Here is a 19,630-nt window from a genome sequence, read left to right as displayed (position 1 = left end):
CATATTAAGGGCTAAAGATCTTTCCAGAAAGAGCTTTATAAATAATTTGTGTTCAGCCATATTTATTATCATTATAACAAAAATAAATATAAAATAAATAAAAAAAAAAAAAAAAAAAAAAAAATCAACTTCTTGGAATCAGAACAGAGTCAAACCAAGACAGCAGATCTTGCAAAAAGTGCTCAATATCATTTCAGATAGAGTTTTATAACCATGGTTCTTGTACAGAATTCCTTCTATATTATAAAACAAAAATATATATCTGATGTGCATAGCGGTGAAAAAAAAAGCACATTCTAAAAATTGATCAATTAGTTTTATTTTTAAATAAGAAAATCAAATTTTATGAGTAACTGAAGAGCATCCGTCTTGTCTGTCTTTTTGAAAACTATCTATTAAAAAAAAAAAAAAAAAATGGGAGATAACTCAATAATTCAAACTTGTGAGATTTGTAATACCTACTAATTCCCATTAATAGCTTAAAAATAATTTTATTTATAAAAATAAATCAATTTATGTAATTTTTGGAATATAATATTTTTTTGTTTCATTATCGTTACATAAATCCTACAGATTCTTCTTTATTTTTGTTTTTTTAACATAAGAGAAATTCTGGGCAAGAACTACAATAATAAATAATGAAAAGGTGTTTATATTTACATTTTACTACTATGTCATGGCAGACCCGCTCCTCGGCGGTATATCATGTGTCCTTAAAATGTAAAGATAACCCCCTTTAAATTATTTATTCTCTGTATACAAAAATACATCAACAATTTTGGAAATTTTAATTCCAAAAGCAAAAATTGAAAAATCAAAAAAAAATATATAAACAAAGTGCTAAAAAGAATAATTTATAAATAAAAGAGGGGGCAGTGGGTTGTATGTGTGTGTGTGTGTGTGCGCACGCACATGCGGAAAGAAAGGTAGAGGAATTAACTGAACGTGAGAGAAAATACAGGAAAACAAACAAAAAAAGAAAAACCCACAATATCCCATTTATTATATTATTTTATTATTGGAATCTTTTGATATGAGTAATTTGTATATTTATTTATTTTTTTATTTGTAGACTGTTATCCTTATCTTTATAGTTGTAGTTTCACCACGTTTCGGCCAACTATTCCTTTGGCCTTTGTTAGGTGGTTAACCACGATGGAAGAGGAATGTTGAGTCTCTTAAGTCTCAATAATCACTGCATTCCATAGTTGTTCGGGGAGGGGGGGGCACGTGGTACAGGCGTTGAATCTCTATGGTTCCTGTTGAGCATTGTCTGAAGACAGCAGTTTCAATCCTGCCCAAAACCAGCCAGAGGATTAGTTGACCAAAACGTGGTGAGGCGACAATAACTATGGAAGACAGTAATTGCTGAGGATACAGTTAGGTGACTCAGCATTTCTATCTCATTGCGGTTAACCATCTGATGAAGGCCAGAAGAAGGTCGAAACATCATGAAACAGCAACTATGAAGATGAGGATAACCGTCTGCAAATAAATATCCCATTTATTATGTTCAATAAGTAAAAAGGTATGTACCAAAGTTCTCAGCACCCTCTTTCTGCAAGTTAGAAACTGGATACAGTTTTTATGCTGGAATTTTTGGTATAAACCTATGAAATGCGAGATCAAGCAAATTTGTCAATCATAACAATGACAACATAGATTACCCGGTATTTATTAATAAAAATAAAACATTTCTCTTCCTTTGTTAAGTGAATGTTATAAAGACAAAGAAAAAAAAAGATTTTCTTTTGAGTGGGTCAAGAAACAAACGTATAGGCCTAGTTGACACATGCACTGAATATGGAAAACAAGAATGGATAAAAAAAAAAATTTGGAGGGCACAAAACTTAGACAAATTTTGTATACGAATGTCGTCATATCTGTAGAATTTACTCACTATATCAAATTGACAACTAATATAAAAGCAAATTTTGTAAACAATATTCTGATTGGCAAATTCCTTCTCCTACACTAAATGCCCAACCAAAGCTTTAGACTGCTGCCTACCTAACAATTTCACCCATAGCTGGTAGAGGACGAGATTTTCACATCTTTGCTATTAGATATTAATGTTACGAGTTCTATTGGAGACTATTGCATCGTTTCACTACTACTACCCTTTGTCAAAGGTATTACTAGGGAATCACTTTCTATTCAAGTGAAATTCTAAGATAATCTAGACTCGTAAGCCTTGGTTGGCAACAAATCTAGGTGAAAGAAAACAGTCAACACCAGCTCGACAATCTACAGCTTAGCATGGTGAGTATGGCAACGAGTATAGCTAAATTTCTTTAGTATCAATAGATGCGAAGAGAGATTCCGCTGAACTGAGCGTAGTCACCCTGGAACTAATAATGACGATGATGATACTAATGATAGAAAATTTGAAATCTTATCAAGACAAGTTCGAGAAACATTCGACCAGAACTAAGCAAAAACAGAAATAACTTATAAAAAACTATTTTATAAATGTGTCTCCTCTAAAGCAACTTCTTTAAAGAGAAGACGCATCATAAAACCAACCAACACCAAAATAATTGGAGATTTCTATGGAATGAAATCACGAGAGTCAAACTGAAACACGACTGAAATTTGCCTTAGGAAATCTTTTTATTTCTAATAGGAGAGGAATTAGCATCGACAATTTTATCATATTTAAATCAGTATACGTTTCTGAATTTTTGAGATGAGGATTGGTTATTTGTATTATTTGGATTCATCGGACTACTGTTCTCATCTTTACTGTCATTTTCACAACGTTTCGGTCGATATAACCGGCGACCTTCCCCAGGTGTATCTTGTTGAACTTGGGAATTTGTACAAAATTTTGAACGGAACCCTTTATTCACATCATGGTAATAGAATACTCTTGTTCTGTCAGCCATGATTGGATGGAGATCCTAAGAAATTCGCAGTGTTATTTTTCGGTCACCCACATTGAGAACTGAACCTTCAGGAGAAGGTCACTTTTACCATTGATTTTTCTAAGTGTTCTAACTACTGCGCCACAGGTTCTTGTGGACTTTAAGGTTGGAGGTTACATCGACCAAAATGTGAAAATGACACTAAAGATGAGAACAGTAGTCCGATGAACCCAAATAATCTAAATCAGTATAGTAACATTAGAGGATGAGAGGTTTTGGGCACGTCAAAGACATTTTATCTGTCTTTGTATCAGTCAGATTGTTGGCCTGTCAGCTTCAGTTTGAAAAGCATTTTTGTTGCTAAGTGTGCAGATTGAATGGATGCATCTTATTTAAGATTCGCCCAAGCATTCTTAAAAGAGGTTCTGTCTGTTATGCTTTCTCATGTTTTAAATGGCATCTTTTAAATTTGTCTACACATCAGTACTTGTGCAGTCCACAGATCATGCTGAAATAAGCCCTTCTAAAAAAAAAAAAAAAATTTTTTTTAATTATATTTTGTACTTCCACTTAAGAATTTAATAAACAAAAGCTACTGCAAAAATTTAACTTGAAAATCCTATCTAAAAAATAGCATGGTCTGTGAACTGCACAATGCACAAGCACCCACACATCTCTACAGGAGGCTTCATCTATCCCTCGGTGTGTCACACTTAAATTTGAAACGAGGCATTTTTTTTTATTTTTTTTCCACTAAACATGAAGATTGGATAGGCGTAACTTAATATCCACTCTTGTTTTGTTTCTTTCAAATTCCAACATGGTTGGTATGAGGCCTTTCAATAGGAAAGTGCTGTAACAAGGGCAGACCTAAAGGACAGAAAACATGCTGGTGAAAATGAAGCTACAGGTGCTAATGAATCTTAACAGTGCTTTAGCTTTAGGGAACCTTTGACAATTGTGTTTGTCTATAGGATGATCCAAAAAGTCATATCAAAACCTAAGAATAAAAGATCAATACAATTCATTAACCCTTATCCACAAGTGGCTTTTGGTAAGTGATGACACCTTAGTATACCAAAAGAAATGGTTTATATAATAAACCACTTCTGTGTTCATTCTTGTAATATTCAGTTCAAACAATTACTGTTGACTTATTTGAATCTATAAATAACCAAATAAACCGAGTATTATAATCAGGAGTCAGTTACATAATTAATCAAGAAGATAAGGATTAAGGAGTAGTCAAGAGTTCAACATATGTTAGCTATTGTTTTAACTAAAATTAAAGTAAATTCTTACTTTTAGTTCACTGGCTACAAAACCATCTACGAAATCTAGCAGGGGAGGACCCTTTCATCTCCCTATGTCGTCTTTCTCACAAAAGAGATGTTGTGAGTCTATCTTTGCTTTATCATTACTTTTATGGCAGGTGCTCGACTGAGCTTCAATCTATAGTCTTGCAAAACATTTGCAACAAATACTCATCTAACTACAACAACTGTCAATTCTCGATCAGTGCTGAAAACTAAATGGAAATTCAATGAGCAAAGTTTCTTTCCTAGAACTGTCCATCTGAGGAACACAATACTTTGGGATTGTTTCCCAGCCGACTTTAACATGGTTGTTTTCAAGATAATATAAGTTCTTGTTGAGCCATCCTCTTAAATAATCAAACCGTACCCAAGTTCCACAATTACCAATCATCAGTGTTGTCCCACAGTAATTGCAACTAGAGTGGACTTGGGCCTTGATAAGCAGTGGCTTTCTACTAAGAAAAGAAAAAAAAAAGAAAGAAAAAAAAAAGCTAAATCTGTGATAAACGTTTGTACATTCCTAATAGCCAAACGGATCATTTATAGGTAGTTGTACACACTGGCAATTAATACGCATTCAAACCACACCAATATTTTGCAAGGTTCTATCAGCTTGAACTGAAGAGCAATATGATGCAGGAGATTTCAATAATAACGTGACCAACATTATATCAGTCCATCAGTTCGTGGGCTTCGCTAGTTTTGTCTTTTTTACCATCAGTGCGACAATTCCTGGAGCTGATGCAGTTGCAGTGATATTGCTGGGAAGACAGAGAGGCTCGCTGCAGCTTGTTGCTTTATATACTAAGACGGTCATTATATCTGATCACTTCCCATCGACATGGGATCACCGAAGTGATTCCCAGTGTCCACTTAATGTCATTGTTTAGAGTAGTACACCAAAAGACTCCGACTAGAGCAAAACTGATAATAGGTGTATCCTAAATTTGTCAGCTCACATACCACATTGACCCAAGCAATGTGTTACATTCATTCTAACAGTCATTGTCAATTTTGCAGCCATGCTCCAGAGTTCATTTAGATGGCAGTGGCACGGTAGGTCATATTTATATTGTGATAACTTAAAAAGGATTAAATGAATTTCTAGATTTTCTTATAACAAAGTGTTACGTCAGTAGATATGACTAGAGACATGCAAAATGCAAAATATATATTTTAAAAAAATAAAAATTAAAGGTCAATCAGGTGAGGCTAAGGATAAAACGTGAAAACACCTTGAAATTGGGAAAGTTAAATCGTTTCAAATGAAATTTGAGATAATTTTTTTTTTTTTTTTTTTTTAATTAATGAAAAAAAAAAGTGTAAATCAAACATTTTGTGATCTATCAAAATGGATACGGAAAACAAATTGAAAACAAACAAAATAGTGAAATAAAAATTTTGGATCTTTGATACAAAAAGCACCCTGAAATGATAGGCTAGAAAAGAAAAAAAAAATTTTTATTCTCTTCGTTCCGTTTTATTTATTTATTTATTTATTTATTGAAGAGGGGCATATCATAGATCCAAAACATCACTTTGAATTACTCATTACTTTTCTTACTTCATTAAAAGAAAAGAAAAAAAAGCTTATTCAGATGGTTCCACTCAATCAATTTTGAATTAACTCAAGTACTTGTCATTCAAATAGACATAAATAAAAATTTGACACATGTAATTTCATTGGTTAATTTTTTTTATTTTATTATTTTATTTTTTTTTGCTTTTATATGAAACCAGTGTAATATGTAGGCAATAGTAATAATTAAAAAAATAAATAATGAAGAGGATTTAAGCAAAGATATCTCTATTAAGGAAATTCCTAGATGAATGTAAGGAACATATGTTTTAGGCAAGTGAAAATCTCTGCCACCTTTGTGGAATACATAATTGGGAGAAACAGCTGTTCTAGAATAAATGCAAGAAATTTAGAAAGATAAAGGGTAAGCATATTTTCTGGTAACATACATTAAGGACCCCAAGTGGGTCATCAAACAGATTAGCATATAAAGCTTTTAAATTCTATAATAGCCAACTTGACAGGAAAAAATCGACTTTCTACACATTAAAAGCTCAGTCATGTCCAGTAGAAAATTTCAATGTGTTTTTTGTTGTTGTTTTTTTTTCAATTGTTGTTTACAAGTTCTCAGGTGTTAACTATTTTGTGTGTTTATTGTATAATTCATTTCTGTAGTGTCACTTTTGAAGTGAGAGCCTGTTTCATACTAAAGCAAGACTGCATCACTGGTTTAGCTTGCCAGAAAAATTTGAAACAAATTGCTTAGACAGTTCTTTGATATGGTGGTGGCTTCATCGCTTGTTTTGCTATTTTTTTTTTTTCATATCAGATTAGCTCAACCAATGACCCAATCTTGTTTTGATAGGAAACATGCCTCACAAATTGACACTACATAACTAAACACTTTTCAGATGCCTGCCCCCGCCACTAAAGTTATGTGGCAACAATACTCTATACATGGTGAACTGTGGTCTTGTAAAGATAGGATACTCCCTGGTGTGAGTAATTTTCTAGCAGAGTAGAGGGAGCTCAGCTTCTTTGCCATAGCCTTGGCAATGTCCTCAATGTATTCGTTTCAATTTAAGTTGCCTGTGAATATTAAGCCAAGAAGCGTGAAGGCTGGGATCTCAGGTAGGATGTTATTTGTCAGTGGCAATCGGCAGTGGAGTAGGTTTTTTGTAGTTTGCTTGATTGCGGAAAGCTGAAACTAACTGCTGGGGACCTGGCACTGTTAGAGTGATTCCTGGCTTTGAGCATTCTTATTTTTTACTTGTATGCTGCTGCCAGTTTTCTTGTTTCTATATATTTCTGTTGGCTGTGGTAGAGTCTAAAAGCATACAGATTTTTTTTTTACAGAACCTTCTACATGTATGCTATACCTGTACAATATCTCATGCATAGTTGCAAGATAATTGAAATAAAACAAAAACAAACTACTGGCCTATAATAAACTATGACTATTAAGAGTTCATAACCAAAATTATGATCTATCCAAAGACAAATATCCATCCAAAGATATGTAGTTACTAATCTTGCTTCCCAACAAAGGAATGTTATGATGCAAGATCAGATATGTGTGAGGGACAGAGGGCCAAGTTCTTTATAAAATATATATATATATATATATATATATATATATATATATATAACCCACATACACAAGGCCAATTCGCAAAAATACATTACAAGTTTTCTTTGAATTTTCTCACATGTATGTGAGAGAGCCACACATGCCATGCAATAAGCCTTGTTCCTCCTATTTTTCGAAGGAGATACTGCCTGGAATTGAAGGCAAGTAATGCTGCATATATAATTAGATTGGATTCTCTCATATGAACTTTGAATGATTTACTCTAAATACCATTCCTAACTCAACTTACTGAAGGAGGCAGTAATCAAAAAACATCCAAAGGTCAAAAAATGAACCAAATTTCTTTGATGGCTCAGCAAGATTTTTTAAATTCTTGCTGGAACGATTTTTTGTTTTTTTGGTTCAACAACCATATTCGATGGATATAACTTTTGGCTGAAGCATTTGTTGGCCTAACAAAATATATAAAACTGTAAGTCTATTAATTTTACCTTTAAAAAAGTAAATAAAAAGCTATCTTTTTTTTTTTTTAATCAATTTCTTAAAATACTGCAAACATACGTTTTAACCAATTCTTTGCTGATAAAGATAGAATTTATTAAAGTGTGTGAAAAATAGAAAATAAATAAATGGACCAAAAAGTTAAATTATATTTACAATAAATTTAATAAAACGGTTGTCAGACATATCGATGCATCTGCTTCTCTCAAAATATTCATCTTCGAGCTAATATATTGATTGAAAGGCCAACATTCTCAGATTATAAAAAAATACACAAGTTTCTGTTAGATTCTTAGAAATTTCTCAATGTTTCAAAGTCAAAATTATACCCCTGAAGTTGATGCTTAAAATTCCTCTTCTCCCAATCTACTTTAAAAAAAAATATTAAATAGACTTTTGCAAACAGAATATTTTTTTTTTTTTTTAATTATTAGAATTTCGCCCCAAACAAAGCACAATGCCACTTTGATGTATGGGGCTACTATTGGGGACATAAGTTGCAGGAGTACTATGTAGGGAGTTGAGCAGCTAGATGTCTGTTCACATTACACTTTAACTTCTGCATGTCAGTACAATTGGGAAAGCAGGAACCCGGAAGGAAGTTCCAAAGTTCAGCAGTTCTGGGGAAGAAACTATTAGAGTAGAAGGCTTTCTTACATCTAGGGATATCTACTGTGTAGGGGTGGGATTTAGCTACTTGTTGGGTTTGTCCGAGGTATTTACATTGAAGGGGTACAAGGGATTGTAGTTCATCGGAACATCCACCATTAAAATAATTATAGAACAGCCAGAGGGATGTGATATTTCATTGATGGGACAGTTGAAGTTTAGATGACAGTTCAGGACCTATCAAGTGAGCGACTCTTTTGAACCCTGTTCAGAAGTGAGAGACCAGTAGCAGATGTACCAGTCCAAATGTGACAACAATACTCCATACATGGGTGAATTGTGGCTTTGTAGAGGTACAGGATACTTTCAGGCATAAGTAACTTTCTAACGCAGTAAAGAGCCCACTTTCTTTGCAGCAGCCTTGTCAATGCTCTCAATGTATGTTCCATCTCATGTTCCCCGTGAATGTTAATCCTAGGAGTTTGAATGAAGTACTTTCAGGTAATGTATCTTTAGCCATAGCTATTGATTGTTGAGAAGGTTTCTTGTAATTATTGAAGGAAACAAGCTTAGTTTTGGCAGCATTGAATGTGACCATCCATTTTTGTCCCCATTCCACTACAGATTGGAGATCATCCTCTAGTGTTTTTGCCATTTCTTTAGATATGTGTTCATTTGTTTTCCTGTCATGCCTGTTATAGAGTGTAATATCTTAGATATGTGTTCATTTATTTTCTCCTATTGCTTGTTATATAGCATGGTATCATTAGAAAATATATCCCACCTCGGAGATAATTTTATCGAGAAGGTCATTTATGATGAGGAATAATAAAGGTCCAAGAATAAACCCGACGTACACCCGCATTTATATCATTGTTTAAATGTAGGACCATTGAGGACAACCTAGATTTTTCTCTTATTTAAGAAGGATTTAATTATGTTAAGTATTCATCCAGTAATACTGTATGATCTGATTTTCCTGAGAAGACCATCAGGCCAAACCCTGTCAAAAGCCTTACATATATCTAGGGCTACCACAAAAACCCTCATGATTGGATAGTGGGGAAATTGTTGATTGCCCATTATTTACTACACTCTTGTAGATTTTCCAGAAATCACAGATTCCTAATTCCTGTGCTTCGATGCATTTTCTGGTGGTTTCAGTGTATTCTCTTAACTATCGCTATTTCTTTCTTACAATTACTCCTAGCTTCTATATACTTCTGTGTGTGTACTGGACTTATTTCAGTTAAATCTGCAGTATGCATGCTGCCTTTGAGCAATGGCAGCTGCACAAGTAAACTATTGGGAAGATTAGGGTTTACTATTGAATTTCCACGTGGGAATATGTGCTTCAATTGCCGTTTTGAACCTTTCAGTGGTCTCATTTGCGCAATGTTCAGCGGGAAGAGAAAAAAATGCCCCCCCCCATAGGGCATATCTGATGACAGCCCTGATATCTTAGATAAAGACTTATCAGAAATAAAGTATTTTACCATAATTATATCTATTTAACGATTTTATGTTGCATATAAAAAACTGAACCCCTTACTAAAATTTGAACGAATATTTGTATACTCTTAAACTTTGGTGCTTAATTAATGGTAATCCAAAGATTAAAAAAAAAGACAAATCTACAAATTTTTTTTTAAGTCGGGCATATGAATCTGAAAAATTCAAGTTTCTCCATTTGAGCTAAAAATGTTTTGGTCAATGCATGCCAATCATATCTTGTATCAAATAATTTAGAAAGTGAAACACGATGGAGATATACATAGAAGGAATCTTTCATATTTTCGTATTAATCAAAGCAAAAATTAATCTATGTGAACAATGGGTAAAATTTTGCGTCTTGATTTCAAATAAGCAATTAAATTCAATAAATAAAGAGAAAAAATTTTAAATGCAAAATTATGAAAATGAGTGCAACCATCCGAGGAAACTTTTTTTTTTCTTATAAACAGAAACCATATTACAGAAGGATTCACAAAATTCAACATAAACTTAACATATGGTTATATTTAAAAGATATATCAAATAACCACATAGATCAAAATCAACAGTAACAGCTCAATTAGCCTTTAATAATAAGAGACAGAAGCAGAAAATATCTCTGCATAGTCTACTAATGTTATGAAAATTAATATAAAAATTAAAACTATTTCTTTTGCTTTTTAATCCAATTATCATTAGATTTAATTTTTATGGGTAATGAATAATACCATAGTAAAAAAGGAACATAACCATAGAAACTTTCATTTATTTTTGTAGCACTGTTAATAGCATTAGGCAGATTATATATAATTATAGATATATTAAGGAGTTATACTATAAGGGAGGTAATTAAGACAGTCTCCAATATAACATAATGTAAGACTCAAAAATGTTTTAAAATGCAAAATATCAACTGATTATTATGGTCATTTGATATTTAAAAATAAAAATTGAGGGGGGGGGGGATTTTTTAAGCCAAGTGCGAAATCATTTTGTAATATGGTCTTTTTTTTTTTTTTTTTCCTTAACGTGAACATATAAACTTGTAACAATTCAAAAATATTTTTATCCCCAAAATGACTGACACTAATAAAATGAAAATGCTCTCCTACATTAAAGATATATGTAAAATAAGATTAAAAATACAATTGAGACTTATTTCTACTGAGTAGTAAGAGGGGAGATAACTGCAAAGTTCAAGTCAGTGCAACCATCCTACTGAGAATGAAAAAGGTTTCGTTTCATCATAATGATAATCATCATCATGCCAGTCCACAGCAACAACTTTGCCACATTCTCAGCGCTAACACGGCACATCACACAAACATGGAGAAGGAGCAGGGTTGGGCCTACCTGGCACGTCTGCCAAAGAGCTGCAATAACCTAGAAATAATTCAAACATGGCTGTAGGCAGAACGCGGTAATAAATGGTGGAAAGCTGGCATCAGTACCATCACACAGCAACCGATAAGTTATTTACAGCAGCTGGTTTACTTTGAACATTCATATTGTTGGTTTTGTTTGTGTTTTTTGTTTCTTTTAAAGATCTTCAATAAAATATTTTAATGTTAAATCAACTAAACTAAAGGACTTTAAAATCTTGAGTGCAATATATCTTAAAAAGCCAAGCAGAAGGAACATTTCAGGTGAGATAAAACTTGAGCCCAATTGGACATCATCTTGACATTTAGTTTGACACTTTAAATGCTCAGCTACAAAATTCAGAGGAAAATAAAAGAAAGCTTTGCAATTACTTAGTGAATTCTCATGTTCAAACAGTTAATAAACCAATCCATCTAATTCAAAAATGTAATCCAATTCGTGTTTGTCTTTATTGATAATATACTACGCTAAGCATTTATTTATGAATATCAGACTTTTTTTTTTAGTTATGAAAGCAATTAATCTTACTTTTAAAATTCTTGGATTTTTAAAATCAGCCCAAAACAGCATTTAAGCTGGCAAATCAAAATTTAATTTTGACTAGCCAGTTTTAATTTGCTATTGTTGTACCATACTCTATCATAATCTCCAGTTTAATGTTCATTTTACATGCTGGCCCGTGTTGGACGGCTATCAGAAATTCACTTCAAAACTAACCTATCTATGATCTATTTCTCAGATCCATTTTTATCATGTCCTCCAACGTTTTCCTTGGCTTTTCTCTGAACTGAGCCTGCTACCTCAACTGTTCTACTTCTACTAAAAGAACTCATCCATTCTTTTAATATGGCTATATGATAGAAGTCTACTCTCTCTCTTCCTACTGTCCAGATTTAAATTCCTATTGAAGACAGCAAAGTGCATTAGACTCAAAGGAATGAAGAGGAAACTGTAGTTTGTTCAAAACTGAAATTATTTGCGACACCAGCCCTACTACTTTTCAGAAGCACCATGCATACTATTAATGTCCTGTCCTAAGTTTTTCCAACTCATTTCTCTATAATTCTTTCTTCTGCTGGATTCTTTAACACTTTACTTTCAGTTTTTCTACTTCCCAACTCATTTACAGACACATGACTTAGTGCCACTTATTTAAAACTGGACTTTATGCTTATACCATGACAGTCACTGCTGATTTAGAATGTATGAAGTGGGCTTGTGTTAATCAGTAGAGATGGGGAATATAAAAAATAAATGGATCAACCATAGTCAAGGGCAACATGAAGGTGCCCTTTTTATTGGTTACTATACGGAAATGACTTTTTTTATCGATCCACTTACCCTTGATCCTCACCTTATAATGCTAAATGATTAGCAAGGTGGCATCAAGTAAAATGTTTTAGTCATTGATATGACTCACCTAAATATTGAATCTCAACCTCCTTGCCCATTAGCAGACACTTAACCATTATACCAAAGATTATGTGAGCCATCAATAACTATAAAAGTCTGATTTATTTCCATAAATGCTTGTTGGGTATGCACTTGCACAACTCAAAGAATAAATGTAGGAAGAAGAATTAATTTAGCTGTCAAATTTAAATATAGACAAAAGGAAACATTTATAGCTGCAATTTCATCATGTTGATTATTTTTATCTTGCAGATATTTGTGTTAACTGAAACAGTTTTAAAAGAATCTTCTATGGCTGAGAATATTTTTGCATAAAAAAAAAAAAAAAAATGATTGTTTTCTGACGATTTAAAAAAAAAATTGATTTGGTATTATTTTTTGCAGTGTTTTTATGCAAAATTTTACACATTTAATAAATTTTTAATATTTTAAAATAAAATTTTTAATTTGGATTATTCAGACTACTATTCTGGTCTTGAGTGTTATTATTCAATCTAAAGGAGTAGCATGTTTTCGTTTCATTAAGGACTCATGTAATGAATAAAGTAAAAATTCAGTTGTAAGTAGCACTCTTCTGAAGGTTGAAGATTCAATCCTTAGTGTGAATAATACCAAGAATACAATTGCAAATTAACACTTCTACCTGATCATGGTTGATGGAACAAGAACATGCTACCCCCATGGATTAAATAAAGTGTTCGGTTTGAAATTCTGTGCAGATTCCAGAGTTTGATAGAATGATTCTTGAGTTTGACAAGATAAATCTGAAGAAGGCTGGAGGTTACAATGGCTGAAACATGATGAAAATAATGCTCATGAGAACAGTAGTCCAAATAATATAAATTAGCAATCCTCATCTTAAATTCAGAAATACCATTTTGAAGTTTTTAATAAGAAAAAATAATGAAATAATAATAAATGAAATGTGTATATGTTATTACACAAGTTCAAAATTAGTGACAATGCTTCCCAAACAGCCGCCAATAGAGAGAGAAATCTACAAAAATCGGACCATATGAAAATGGTTTCAGAAATTCGTAGTGGCAATAAACGTCTTGAAGATTAAGTTACAATATGCCGATGCACTCACGATAATGAATGATTGAAAACAATTGTTGTATAAAACATCAAAGTGTCAGAAATGTCTAAGCACTTGATGTCAGTATTTTGAAGACGTCCGATCATCTTAATCAAATTGTTAAGATGAATTAACAAATGAAAAATCAGCTCAAGAATAAATGATAGTTTTTGAAATCCATCATTATTTTCCAAAAGACTTAATATCATTTCTTTATAAATTTAAATCTCACGGTTCTTTTTACTTGACTTTAAATTATATGCAACTCATTTTGAAGGTCAAACGGGATTAATTTAAAGAAAAAAAAAAAGAACTTTACATAAAGATTCAGCTAAATAAGAAATTTAAATTCAAGTAAATTAAAACTTACAAGTTAAATTTTAGCTTAATTATTACATAATTTAGATTAGAAAATATGGTTATATATTCATTGAGTGAAATGTTTGTATCAAAATGAGATTTACTTGGAATTAACAATTACATTTAAAAAAAATTTTCAAGACAAAAACTGGAATTACGACTTAAAAAAGAAAGAAAAAAATGAAAGAAAAAGAAATAAAGGAAAAAAAATAACAAAGGAAAACAAAAAGAATATCCTTACTCCCAAAAACTATTTTTAGAAAGTGGACATGTTCAAGTTATTTAAAATGATATAAAATGGTTTTATGATGTCAAAACTGTCTTTGTACTTGGAGAGTAATTTATCATAAATATTGCAATATAGTGACTAAAAAGCTCACCTCAATCAATGCATGTAATTTCTTTTTTAATTACATTTTGGAATTTAATTTTTTTTGTCATTATTAAAAATCTTGCCAATGTGTTTTCTTTATAAAAACATGTTAATACAATGTTCGTTTTTTGTTTTGTTTTTAGAACTGCATAATTATTTCAAAGTTTAAATGTAAAAATATAATTTTCATAATTAAAAAATATTTTGACAGTGTCCATTTTTGCTGCTTTAACATTTGCAGTGAGCTTTTATTTTGCATATATTGCAATGCATGTCACATTCTTGCAGAAAAAAAATTTGACATCTAAAATTATGTCAATAAAGAAATTAAAATTTTTACTTTAAGAGTTAATCCACAAAAATGCATACGTTTAAATATTAGCATTAATACAGTAACTTTAAAACGAGTCTTGAAAATGGAATAGAAATTTTCCAAAGAAATGCAAGTAGACAAAATAAAAAGACAAAAATATAGAAAGAATTTTCACTAATTACTAAACAAAATGAAAAATAAAGTTTAAAAATTTGTGTTTTACATTATTCATTTATTTTATTCATAATGGTTTGGATAACATTTAGAATGTTAGTAATTATACAGAATAAGGATTGCGCTATCATCAGAATTTTCTGAGAAGTTCACACAAAATGCCAAAATGCTGAACTAATAAAATTTGCAGCAGCTAACGTCATTTAAGAAAACGTTTATTTGCACTATTTTTAAAAAATTTAAATATTTATCTTTACTTAAAAAAAAAAAAGACATTTAAAAAATATCAATTTTTTTTGTTGTTTGCAGTCAGTTGTTTAATATTAAAAAAATATTTATTCATGATACTTAAATTAGCACGAGTGTTTTGTTCTTGATTTGAATTTTAAGTTTTGTAAAAATTGTCCAATAATTATTTATTGTATTTTCTTCATAAAAAACAAAAAGAATTGTTTTCATCTTTCAATTTTTCATTGAATTATCTCCATATAACAAAAATAATATCTTTTTCATGGGGGGGGGAAAAAAAAAAAATTTCACAAAATCTCCATTCGGCATCTTTTGACGTTTTATGTAAACTACACGGAAAATTCCAATGATAGCACTGTCCTTCTGTACAAGTACCAAAACGTTATATATAATATCTGATTGTATTTTCTGCATTCTTAAAAGTTTATCATTCATATCAATCAAGCCCTTTTGACACAGCATTTTATGGAAATGTTCAATCTGTTGTGGGCTCCCCACTGTAATAGTACATTAAAAATATTGTAGGGCTGCTTACATTAAAAAAATAGAAATTTTGCTGTACTTTGACTAGAAGGTCAAATAATTTGGTGTTAAATACGTACCAACAGGGAACAAGGTCTTGGAAGTTTTCAGAAAGTTTAAAAACTTCAAAGCAATGATTGTAGAACAAGCATCGTATGGTCTTACAATAAAATCATAAATTAACAACAAAAATACTTTTACAAAATGATCAGCAAAATTTGGTATACGATCAAAAGATTGCCAGTTGACATGAAAAGCGGAAATCACATTGGTGAATCCAAAATTGGTTTTGACCAAAGGCATTCTTTTTTTAATGCTACAGAAACTAATTATGGATTTGTTTTTGGTTTGTTTGTTTAGATTCAACATATCTCTAAAAGAGGCTCTGTCTGTCTGTTACGCTTCAGTTTGAAATGGCATTTTCATCGCTAAATAGATTGAATGCATCTTATTTTAAAAGTTATTCAAGTATTTCCATGAAAAGAGATTCATCGATAAGTTGATCTGTCACATTTAATTTGATATGCCACATGAAAATAGTTGGTCTTGGCTAACCTATTCGAGTAATAATCTAGTAAGCCACCTTCGGTGTTCTTGGTCGAAGCTGGTATATCCTTAAGCGTGAGGCTTACAGTGTATACTTCAACATCTCTCCATCAAGCTGTCCTACTAGTAGGTATTTATGGCTTAACCAGCCAATCATACTCTTGTGAGGAGGAACACAAATGTACTCTCTTTTAAATAATATTTTCATCAATCTGTTACGCTTAAGTTTGAAATAGCATTTTTGTCAATCTGTGATGCTTAAGTTTGAAATAGTATTTTCATCAGTTCATCATAATTTTGTGATAGCATCTTCATTGATATGTCACACAAGTTTGAAACAGCATTTTAGTCAGTGTGTAATGCTTAAATTTGAAATATGTGACAATTAAAACATCTCTTATCAAAAAGCTTGGATGCATCTAAAATTAAGATGTCAATTTAATTTGTGCCTTTTCATGATGTAAATTGCTATTCAAACTCTTCCAAATGCTAATTCAAACTCAACATATAAAAATGCAATGGAGCATTTGAAAATCAGATAATGAAGCAGTTAGAATATTTTCAGAATTCTAAAGTATTAAGACAAGTTAGAAAACTAAACACAAAGATTTGATAAAATGGCAGTGAAAGCTTTCAAATATAAACATTCAATAATGAAAGGAAATACTGTTTTTATTACTCTTTAAATCAACTTAGAAGTTTGATAATTAAGTAGAAGTCACTAAAATAGAAAATAGAGAAAAAAAGGACATAATTTTTTTAAAGGACCAAGCGAACAATTTGAAACCAACATGGCTGCCAATTTTTTCATTTAAAAAAAAATAAAAAAATAAAAAAAAGTTAAAAAAAAAGACATTTTCTACATTTAAGACATATTTAATAATCCTATAAAAAAAATAAATTTGAAGCCGATCAACAAATTTAAAAGATTGTTTAATTTCCATCTACCTTAATTGAGTTTTTCAATTGGTCAATAAAAAGTCGAAATCTATTTCGAGATACTAAGGACTTTCTGACTATTTAGCTGAGAATGTTCCTCGAAACAAAAATTTGCAAAAACATTTCAAGAGAACATGGGGGGAAAAAAACATTAGGTTAAATAAAAAAAAATCTTAGTAACATGCCTGATTCAGGCATTTTTTTTTTATAAGAATGTAAGGCAAAGAAATGTAGAGAACAATGACATAGGAGACAAATTTGTTTTTCTAGAAGACATACGAGACAGGAAGAGACTGAAGTTTAGTATTTAACACTTTATCAACAAACCGGAACACGAGTAACAGCCAGTAGACAAATCTAAGAATAGACAAGAAACAAATAAGTAAATTATCTACAGCACAAAGTAAGCAAAGTGGAATCAAATAAGCTTTGCCAGAACAAAAGATATCTAACAATCAAGACTATTCACCATGAGATATTCTTTATATAATTATGAAAAAAAAGCATTTAACAGCATAGCAATATCCATAAAAACAAGAACCGGATCATCAATCAAAATTGATTAAAGATTAATCTACAGAATAAAACTATTTTTAAAACAAAACAATTATGATCAAGGTCATACCTATAAAAGGATTGGCAACCATGCCATTGGCGCTCATTTTGGAAATGACTATTAAACAAGAAAAGTAACTATCTTTTTGACAGCTCCACTTTTGAATTCTTCTTGAAAAGGAGATATTCACTTATAAAATTATCAAAGATGTTAAACCATCCTAGATATTTTCTTTTTATTCATGTTTAGCAGTAATTACAAGAGTTACTGATTTGATATGTGAAAAATATTCTGAAAAATAGGTTTTAAAAATTCATAACTCAAATAGTCTGTTTTTGTTCATACCTTCTTTCAACATTCTGATTTTTCTGCATTGCTATCAGCCTTCATAAATAACTGCATACTTTAGCAGTAATGCTTCAAGTAAACTACATCTCTTTCACATCTTTAGTTGTTAGTTCTATCTGGTAATTAGTTAATTAGCAACTATAGCTATTATTAAGAAACAATTTTTTTTCGTTGTTATAAATGCAAATGTGGAAATAAAGAATATGATCTCTGCTGTTCATATTATTTAGATTCATCGGACTGCTTTTCCCATTTTGTGTTATTTTCCAACGTTTCAGTTGATGTAACTGCCGACCTTTCTTAGGTGTACCTTGTGAACTCTAGAATCTGTATAGAATTTCTAATGGAACCCTTTATTTCATCCACGGGGGTTCTGTCAGCCATGACTGGACACGAGTCTTAATTCACAATTGTATTCTTAGTATAGCCCACACTGAGGATTAAACCTTTAATCCGCAGAAGAGTGTAAGTTTATAACAGAATTTTACCACATACTTTATCGACTACAAGGGTCCTTGTGGTTGAATAAGGATTCTGTTCGAAATTCTGTGCATATTTCTAAGTTCGACAGGATATACCTGAAGAAAGTCAGAGGTTACATCACCATTGTGAAAATAACACTTAAGATGAGAACACTAGTCTGAAAAATTCAAATATGAATAATCAATCCTCGTCTCAAAAATTAAAAACTAATCTCTTCTAGTATAAAATACAAAAAAAGGAAAACATTTCATCCACCACGAATAAGGAACTTTTTCAAAATTTGCAGAACCAACTTATTTGTACTGATTAAAAGCATGGAGAATATAATTGTTTCATACAATGGGGTAAAAAAAATTTACCATTTTATAAAAATTGTACAACACGAATTTAAGAAAATATAATTTTGATTGTCTTTGGAAATTTTATTCATTTTTTTTTTTTTTTTTAGTTTCTTTTTGGTCACATGATCAGTTGTTTCTCAAATGAAAAAATGTTAATCTGAAATCATCTTCCCAAGAGAGGACAATGTTTTGCCTTCTTGAAAAATAAATGGCGTAAAAACAGAAATCAAAAATGCTAATGATGACCAATTTCGCCTGCCAAGTTAAAAAAAAACAAACATTTAAATACATTGCAATGTCGTCCACAATTTGCTTTTCCAAAACTGGGACTTTCTTTTTTGTTCATTTCCACTGTCCTTTAAACAATAAAATAATGGAAAATTTAAAAAAGTATTAAAAAAAATTTTAATACTGAAAAAATACATTTTTTTTTTTTTGACACACTAAAATTATAAATACTAGACATTAGCCCATTAAAAATGGGCAAAAGTTATAGACTTGGCTTAAAATAAGTGCTTTATGCCAAATTGATGGTTGAATATGGTTAAATGTGTGCTCATTTTTGCATTCTTAATCCTTATTAATACTTGGCATCAAATGGATGCCATAAAACTTAGTTAACCACACTTTATTATAGCAAAGGTCCATACAAAAT

At 31.2% G+C, this 19,630-nt stretch overlaps 1 protein-coding gene across 4 annotated transcripts in view; it reads right to left on the bottom strand.

Moving 5' to 3' along the window:
• Positions 1-19,630, bottom strand: part of LOC145292141 (uncharacterized) — a 506,863-nt gene that overhangs the window by 296,744 nt on the left and 190,489 nt on the right. The window contains exon 2 of one of the 4 annotated variants that reach the window (XM_080138264.1): positions 11,251-11,280. The exons of the other annotated variants lie outside the window; for them this stretch is intronic. Within the exon in view, the coding sequence (XP_079994390.1) occupies positions 11,251-11,280 (30 nt within the window). The remainder of the gene's footprint in view (positions 1-11,250; positions 11,281-19,630) is intronic. 4 annotated transcript variants of the gene reach the window in all.

This window comes from Euprymna scolopes, chromosome 13 (assembly GCF_053919585.1).
Source record: "Euprymna scolopes isolate OS-2025 chromosome 13, ASM5391958v1, whole genome shotgun sequence".
Taxonomy (NCBI): Eukaryota; Metazoa; Mollusca; class Cephalopoda; order Sepiida; family Sepiolidae; genus Euprymna; species Euprymna scolopes.
Note: the sequence above shows the minus strand (reverse complement) of the source record. Positions and strands in the feature narration are given on the sequence as shown.